Source organism: Dendrobium catenatum, unplaced genomic scaffold (genome assembly GCF_001605985.2).
Source record: "Dendrobium catenatum unplaced genomic scaffold, ASM160598v2 fragScaff_scaffold_1428, whole genome shotgun sequence".
NCBI lineage: Eukaryota > Viridiplantae > Streptophyta > Magnoliopsida > Asparagales > Orchidaceae > Dendrobium > Dendrobium catenatum.
Genome location: NW_021319890.1, coordinates 34,625 through 44,228, shown reverse-complemented (window position 1 = coordinate 44,228; position 9,604 = coordinate 34,625). Strand labels below are relative to the sequence as shown.

Here is a 9,604-nt window from a genome sequence, read left to right as displayed (position 1 = left end):
TGCTAGATTCTATCTTGATTTGAATTGGGCCTAATTCATCAATTTCAATTTGAGATCAGTGCAAGCTAAAAATAACTTCATTTTTTTATTTGAGTTTGAATTGTTAGCTTGATTCACTCTATACCTGAAACAATTCAAATTTGATTAGAATTTGATTTAGGGCATTATCATTCAACAAAAATCTATAGTACAATGGGGATACTGAAGAACAAATACTATTTCAGCAGTTGATGGCCCTACTACCACATAAATATTGCTGCAGTAAAGGGAAGCCAAGCTAGAAAGTTTTTTACAATTATATATGCAAGGCAATTTTTACAGGTCAACACTAGGGAAAATTATTCTGTGCGGAATCCGAACGTGTTCGGAGGCGAATCCGGGCATGCCACATCACTGGGGCCCAGTGCATCCGGTGGCGTGGCGCATCGGGATTCATCTCCGAATACATTCGGATTCCGCACAGAATAATCTCTCCAACACTATGACCTGTAAATACAATGTGAGAAACTAATATCCCTGTCATCTCTATCTTACAAGGGCATGACTGAATTAAGAGATGCATACCATTAATGCAGAAATCTCCCAAGAAAACTCCCAAAGGAGAAACTGGTCTTAGACAATCCAGATGACTTGGGGGGCTTTGTGCTGGAAGGCACTCTCTTCACATTAAGCATTACAGTTTGCCCTATCTCTCGGCGAAGTGCCTCTACCATCTTCATCTCTACTGGATTTCCTGAAGCATCCCTTACATAGAACACATTCATGGCTTGTTCCCCAATTGTGGTTACGTCAGCTCTTGTTACAGAAAGTCCTTGTTCTCTTAGAATTCTCGTGACATCAGATAACAAGCCCACTCTATCCCTCCCACATATTTCAAGGCTGAAGCCCTGCCATCAGCACAAAAGCTAAGTATTATCTCACGGGTTGAAGAATTAATAAGTGTTTCTGAAATAAACTTCATTTTTTTTCATGTCAATACTGTTTGGTTTAGGTATAGAATGTGGATTGTATAGATGTCATTAAAGTAGCAAGACATAGTTGAGGATAGGGAAGCATGAGGGCATTATATAACAGTAAATTCGACACTTCGAATGTAAAAATGAACCAAGAAAACTATTAAGCTACATGATCATCATAGTTTACATTTGTTTGAATCGTTGAGAACTATAGTTTTGTTAGCTAATACTCTTTAGTTTTGCTTTTGAAGGTTTAAAATATTATAATTTTGGTTTGTATTGAAAACTTGTGATGCTGCTATATGTGCAGCTCCTCTATGGTTTCATGATAGGGGAACATGTTTATGGTAGAAGTTGGCCATCACTTTTATATAATTATAGGCTTATTTCATGCAAAATAACATAACACAACAACAACACAATATTATAACAAATCCACAGTTTCATATACTTGCAATTTTCCTGTAAAACAATGAATGGAGTAAATGAACTAAGCATTCTGATAGGAAGTGGATGCAATTTTAGCAAAATCAGAGAACGAAAAAAGAAATTTTGGAAGAAGAACACACAATAACTCTATTTTATTGAAAAGAATTAAGAAGAAAAACACAAGATACTGTTGGATCCTCATTTGGAGAGGAAGATCTTGCTCTCTCAAATCCCTAGACGTCAGCTAGAGCCCACTCAACCTAAGCAAAATTAATTTCGGCAAAATCAAGCATGAAGAAGAAACCCTAGCATAAACAAACTACTTAAAGCAGACAAAGCATATACAATTTCAAAACAACCCTCCCCCGTCCTTTTCCCTCATAACCAAACCCTCGTCTTTCCAATTTGGTGTGGGCCACTTTTAACTTTGGAGGTGATAAGCGATGCTCCTCTTCAATACTGTCCCTTACAGCCTGAACAATTCCCTCCCAAAATAATTGAGGAACACCTTATCTCGATCGAACACTACCGACTTTGGTTTCCCATACAATTTAATCACCTCTCTGATGAATGCCACCATCATTGTCATTGTCATGTATGGACGTCGTAGGGGAATGAAATGAGTATACTTGCTCAATCTATCTACCACCACCAAAATCACTGTAAACCCCTAAGATATGGATAACCTATCTATAAAATCCATGGTGACCTTCTCCCATACTTTGTTTGGAAGAGTTAGAGGTTGCAATAATCCTCTTGGGGCCATATTCATGTATTTGCTGCTCTGGCACACTTCACATCAAGCCACCATCTCCTCTACATCCTTATGCATTCTTCCAATACAACTTCGCCACCAACCTCATGTACATCTTATGCACTCTTGAATGACCTCCAATAGGGCTCCTATGGAACTCTCGCAGAAGGTAAGGAATATGTATCGAGGTTCGTGGCAACACAAATTTGTTCCCCTCTAGGGAATAACCCAAGTGGCTACTCTCATTCTTAGCAAATCTGTCCCAATCCCCCTCAGTTTCTTGTCCTGCACACTCTCCTCCTTAATAGCCTTCCAATCCAACATCAGTGGTATTGAAATAGCTAACTCTTGGAGTTCCCCCACACATTTGGACAATGCATCAATTGTCTTATTCTTTAGCCCTGACATATACATGATCTCAAAATTATATTCCAACAGCTTTGACAACCACCTATGATGCTCCTTGTTACCATCCTCTGCTCTAATAGTACTTCAAGCTCCTCTGGTTTGTCATGACGATGAAATGTTGTCCTAACAAGTAAAGCTGTTTCTTCTGAATAGCTAACACAATGACCATCAACTCCCTCTTATAGACTGACTTTAGCCTAGCTTTGACTGTCAACACCTGGCTGAAGTAAGCTATGAGCCTGCGATTCTGCATGAGCATTGCCCCTAATCCATACCCTCATCAATCTCCACAATAAAAACTTGGCTGAAATCTAGTAGGGCTAGGATCGGTATCATGATCATGGCCTTCTTCAGTCTCTCAAAGGCTTGCGTAGTTGCCTCGCCCCACATAAATTTATCCTTCTTCAGCTGCTCCATCATTGGCCACGCTATAGTGTTGTATCCCCTTAAAAACCTCCTATTAATACCAATCAACCTTATGAAACCCCTCAATTCTTTCAAAGTCTTAGGTAGTTGCTATTTCAACATAGCCTCAATTTTGGCCTGATCAGTGACCACCGCTTCCTGAGATACCACATGCCTCTCCACACTAAGTTGTGCAAAGCAACACTTCTTCAGGTTGGCTTGCAACTGATATTCCTGTAACACCTCCAACACCACCTTCAAGTGCTTTACATGCTTTTCGTCTGACCTGCTATACACCAGAATGTCATCAAAGAAAACCAATACAAATCTCATGAGGTATGGTCGAAAATCAATATTCATGAGGGACTAGACTGTAACAAGGACGTTGGTGAGGCCAAACAATATCACTAATAACTCATAGTGTCTCTCATATGTCCAGAAAGAAGTATTTGGGACATCCTCCTATCTCATCCTGATCTGATGGTATCCAAACTTTAGATCCAGCTTCATGAATACCATTGCTCCATATAGCTTATCCAACAGCTCATTTATCATTGAAATAGAAAACTTGTTTGGCACAGTTTCCTTATGCAGGGCCCGATAGTCCACACAGGTGTTGACCTTGATTCTGCCCAGACCCGAGCCCAAACTGACGTTAGCTGAAGATTGATTGACCTATATAGAATGGTGGGCCGATGATATTTTCTTTAAATATGTAGTTTGATGTTATCCTCGGTTGATTCACGTGATATACTGATTGATAATTATTTAAAAATTAGTATTAAGTTGAAGGGTAAAGTGACGATTCTGTTTACCTAGCTAATAATTTACTGATACAGATACAATACTAGAAATATATCACTTAAATCAGGATTTCTTACTTATTTAGTTTTTTTTATTTGTTTATTTTTTTTATTTAGTGTGCTACTGATTGTATGTTATTGAGGCATTGTTTTTATTACTGTACGGATTTACTATTAATGCATTATTTTACTACTCCTATAACTTGACTGTTATAGTTATTGATATAGTCACTAATACTATTTTATGCTACTGATTCACTATACTTATACTAATCATGTGACATTCTGAACACATAATATACTAATTTGATACTACTATAAAATAATTAGATAGTATGTGTACACTCATATATGATTTTACTGCATTGATATAATTTCGACAGTCTTTACTGATGATTTGATTTTATTGCTTTATATGATTTATTTACTAATTGATAGTTTTGATATGATGACTACATTATTGATTCAACACCTGTATTAGTTTACTGATTTCATCACTATACCATTTTACTATCTTTCGTATCATACTGTTTTACTGCTTTACAAACTTTTTTATCATTGGATATGAGTTTTACTGTTTCTGCACCGATTCAATGATCATATGAATGATATTGCTATGAATTGACTGCTGCCATTCATATTTCTTGTTTGTCATGCATTGAGTTTAATTATAGAATTTGATTACTTGTTGGGCTCTGGAGCACATTATACATGATTAAATGATTTCAGGTCAACACATAAGAACAAGTGTGAGATTGATCAGGATACTTTAGGTTTAAATTCTTATTATTTTAGTTATTCTTTTGTACTCATGACAGAGTAATTATGATCTTATTGTATAGATCTTGAGTAATGTACATGATTTTTGAGAAATGAATACATATGTTATATGTATATATTGATGTTTTGATCGATAGTTTTATTTTCGCTGGTATTTATATTGATAAAAGAAATTAGATAGATCTGACTGTTATTTATTAAAAGATAAAATATTAATTCTTTTAAATTAGATTCTGAAGTATCACAATTGGTATCAAAGTAATACACTAGTTGAAAAATGGGAATTAAGTTTCATACAAGACAGTGTTATGCCATGGGAGTCACCTATTGAACACTGTATGGAATAAAGTGCTATGTGGTAGGAGTCATCACTTAAACTTGTAGGAGCTACCTCTAGAATCCTAGCTGCCTCGTGGATGATTCTGAAATAAAGATGCTAACATGGACATAAGTTACTTAAGTGAGTGAGATTGTAAAACTCCATAGTTAAGCGTTAAGTAAAAGAATCTAAACTCTTAAATATCGAGATGCCTAGTGGTGTAATGGTTGAAAATTTATTTTAAAAACTCCATAGTTAAGCGTGCTCATCCCAGAGAAATCCTGGGATGGATGACCTCATGAAAAGTTACACAAACAGAACAAAACCGTGAAGCCCATAGGCCAAAATGGACAATATATCGATAGTAAGAATTTAGATCACACCAGATGCTTCTAGTCCTCCATTAACTGGGCTAGCTCCATAACCTCTCCAAGATCACGAGGCCTCATCACTCTAACTGCAGTTTAGATTTCTAGTTTGAGCCATTTCATAAAGTTTGCCTCTAGTACAATCTTCGAAAGTCGGTCTAGTCGGCTAGCAAGGTACTCAAATCTCTCGTGGTATTCCACCACTGATCCCTCTAACGTCAGCGCAAAGAACTGCTCATAAAAGTCACCTCCCCAGCTAGTTCGAAAACATTCCATAAAGTAATCCTTGAATTCCCTCTAGCTCCATATGGGTCGCCTCATGTTTCTCCATTGGTACCATGCCAATGCTTTCCCCCCCAAGCACAGGCTAGCTGTCATCAGTTTCTCCTCCTTCGTTATTCCATTGATGAAAAAAAATATTTCTACCCTGTAGATCCACTCATATGCATCCTCTCCCTCAAAGATAGGCAACTTCAGCTTCCTTAAACTCAGATCTCCCCCATTTTCCCTGATTCCTTCATAACTTCCCATTTCCCAAGTGGGTGCCCTCCCCCCCCAAGTGTCCCGATCCTCTCTTCAACAACCGGCCCCTCTTTCAAATTTGTCGTAAACCCACCCCAAGAGGGACAGAATTATCACAGGCGGCGGGATTGTCATTTGCTATATACGGCTACTGGTCTCGGAAAGACCGACTGGACCGGTCCAGGGAGGTTCAGTTTAACAAATTCTTGGAAGAACATTCCTTTCTAAAATCAAGGGAAAGGATTATCTTCCATTCTTCACACTTTGGAAAGTATAGTTTGTTCAATAAGCCATTATATATATGTAACATTTTAATATTTTAGGATTTTAATATTATCCATAAACATGTTTTTAATCCATAAACCATTATGAAATGAGGACAAACAAAATAGGATGCGATAACGCTTGCATGATTTTCAAAAATAATGTTCCAAAGCTAGTTTCTCATTATAATAGCAATTAGATGTTCTAGAAAATCAAAACTTTTTCTACCTCGGTCACTCTGCGCAGTATTGCTGCTTCAAGACATTTCACCATTTCTTTCCCCTCTCTCGTGTCAAGCATGCAGCCATCTTTGTGACGAATATATAGCTCCTGCAGATCTTAAATTATTAGCACTAAAAAATGGCCTTTATGAAGCATTCTATGCATAAACGTTTATTGTCCATGTTTTCAAGAGTTACTTAAATAATTCCATATGCTTGTACTTGTTAAACGGGAAGAGGAACTTTCCATTAGCAGTTTGAGCCCATAGCAATAAGATATATTAGGGGGCAAAACAATCAAAACTGGATGATAAAAGATCATCCTTTAAGAAATTGAAGCTGCAATGAGAATATCATGGCAAGTACACAGATGCTGATAATAAAATTCATCTTTTATTCTAAAATAATTGCTGATGAATGAAATGGAATAAATTATTATGTAAAATCTTTCAAAATATTTAGAAGCACCATAAATGATAAATTTATATATCATGTCTGACATTAATAAGAGCTTTCTAATACATTCATGAGCTAGACATTTGTGTCATAATCTAACATTAATAGGAGTTTTACTTGCAATTTGGTCTATTTGGCATAAGGAAGTACATGGGCAGCTAAAAGGATATTACCAATAGCTTTTCCATGATTAAAGAAACTTATCCCCCCCACATTTTGCTCAGAGAGAAATTTTGAAATACCTCATTGTGGGCCATACTCAAGCCTCCACACTGAAATTTGTAATTATTGATTAATGCAGAAATGAAAACTCAGCTCTTCCTCCATCTAGAAAATAGTTTTTCCAGATACTATAATTTTCCTGAGAACGAAGAATCGCAATAAATCAGTTTTAGATGGAAGATAATTTCCAGATCCCTCCCTTTGCAACCAAATAGACCAAACATCAATTAGGGATCAGTAATATATAACGAGAAAGAGAAACTGAAGACAGTAACTATTACACTGTCCAAGCTAAAATTAATACAAAACATAGATGTGTGAATAATGGAATCAGATTCAAATGATAAACCTCAGGCATGCTATGTTTATTTGCATTAACTGTAGTGCATCTCTATGTAAAGGCTCATGGAGATAATTTGATAAAGACATATTAAGAAATTATAATAGCAATTCACATCCCTGGACTCCCACAAGCCCAAGCCTAGGACAAACAATGCAACAACCAAAAAAGGCAGATTTTGCAGTATATTTTGTGCTTGAGTGCTGCATTGTCTCTGCAGCCTATCTGCATACAAAAGTTTCAAAGTTCTTCAATGTTTCTTCTCGTTCTCTTCGGTTCTTGCCAAGTCAATAATTCATGACATCAAATGTTTTAACAATCTTTCAAAAGCTTCGTCCAATCATTATAAAAATGTTTACAGCACGAAATAGTATATGTTACTGGTATATGAAAGAAAATTATTTGAGGTTGTGAAGTATATACCTGCGTTGCGTATAGGCCATCGGATGAAACTGAGGCATGGAAAACAACAAATTGCATATCTGTCAGAGTGCAAACAATGTCAAATAATAATTTTGACCGATCTTTGCACCGTATATTCACTACAGAGTACCCTTTATCCTCACAGCGATCAATTGTAATGACTGGTTTGATAGTTGTCATAGATTTTTCCTTTTGTTTGTCATCACTTTCATAATCTTTGTTGGCAAACATTAATTGGTGCAGACGACGACCCAAATGGATGGAGCTCATACCGAAATTAGTGCGGGCTCCTCTAACATCATCTCCCCGTGCACGCAGCAAATTATTAAGTTGCTGCTCCATCATCGACAACTGGTTAAGGTCACTCACTGCTTGCGAGGTAGCCTCATCATTGACATAAAAAACACACGCAACTCTCATGTTATGTGTCCAGACCTCAGCAACTAGGACATTAAAATGTAGATTTGCAAGCACAGCAAAGATTTCAGAAAGGAGGCCTGGGCCATCTGTGCCTATGAGCTCAATGATGTTATAATCACCAATCGAGTGCATTCCCACTGCCTTTCCAGACCAGATGCTCCCTTTTATACCAAGAATATCGCCATCTGGACCTAGAGCCTGAAACCCAATTTTTAGAGTAAAAAAAAAGGCTATGATTCAACTTGTAGAATCCCACGTGTGGAGCAACAGAAAGAAACTGAAGTTTTACAGAGCTCATGGATGAAGATTTAGTCTGGAAAAGTGAGAGAAAATAAAATAAACCATGCTTTCCATTCAAACAATTATGAAATTACATCTTGATTTGGGTATCTTATTCCAATTAATGCCCAGTTAATTTATATTTGTTTCCACACATATTCTAAATCTTATTTTCATAATCATTGTGATGCAGATGAATGATGCAAAAGAATGCATTATCTCTATATGTTTATTTGCATATCAAAATAAAAAAATCCTAATTTCCATGCATGTCAGATATATAATCAGAGATGTTTATACATGCCACATTATTATATCTTTCACACATAATTAAATATGTCATTCTGACCCGTGAAATTCCAACATGGTCATACAAAAAGGTTCATAGAATTTACATTTACAACATATAAGAAATTATAAGGTGAAAGTTATTTAAATCTAAAAATGGGGACATTTTACCAGATTCGAGAGTGAAAATTTAAGAAATCAATATAATTGAAAACAAAAGTGAGATTCGGGTTACCTATCATGATCAACTGAAAACATCCCCTTATTGAAAACATTTCTCTCAAGTGTTTGCCAAAATTTTCAAAGAGGAATATATATATATATATATATATATATATAACATCATTTAGTATCCAACACCATAATGTTACATGCCACATGTAGAAATCTTGGTTATTGTAAAATAGATAAGACATTGCCACTGCGTTGCCATCTAGCGCTCCTAGCACCGCAACGCTCTAGTGAAATTTTTTCAAATTTTGAAATGAACTCATTTTAAACACTTTTATAAATTTTGGGTTATTACAATGAGGACTTTATTGGTTTGAAGGTGAGATTATTTGTATTTATACATAAATTGGCTTACAAGACTTAATGGGAAGAGAACGCCAAGGCATGTGTATGATAGGTAGATTAGTTTCTCAACTAACTTTTGATGTTGTCCAATATTTATTTTTGTTTATTCATCTGTATCTAGTTTATGATCTAGTTCAGCTGTAGTTTCACATGGCTTATAATTTATCATCTTTATTTCTCTTAATAGGTACATAATATATTTTTGTTGAGAGAAAAATATTTATTTCTCTAATTGAGCAACTTATATACCCAAGAAGTATTTGAGTTTGCCCAGTTATTTGATTTCAAATTCTATAGCAAGTTTTTTCTAAGTTATTTCTTTTCTTCATTGTTATCATTTGTAACACTTATATCATCAATATATATATACA

The 9,604-nt window shown here is 35.8% G+C and overlaps 1 protein-coding gene across 4 annotated transcripts in view; it reads right to left on the bottom strand.

Annotated features, from left to right (window-relative positions):
- Positions 1-139: 139 nt before the first annotated feature.
- LOC110095111 (ACT domain-containing protein ACR3) overlaps positions 140-9,604 on the bottom strand; it is a 38,409-nt gene continuing 28,944 nt past the window's right edge. For 3 of the 4 annotated variants that reach the window (XM_028700010.1, XM_028700012.1, XM_028700011.1), the window contains 3 exons: positions 7,671-8,288; positions 6,237-6,338; positions 140-887 (listed from right to left, as the gene is read on the bottom strand). In XM_028700010.1, coding sequence (XP_028555843.1) covers positions 567-887; positions 6,237-6,338; positions 7,671-8,288 — 1,041 coding nt within the window. In that variant the 3' untranslated portion in view covers positions 140-566. The remainder of the gene's footprint in view (positions 888-6,236; positions 6,339-7,670; positions 8,289-9,604) is intronic. The other variant, XM_028700013.1, reaches the window with a different exon arrangement.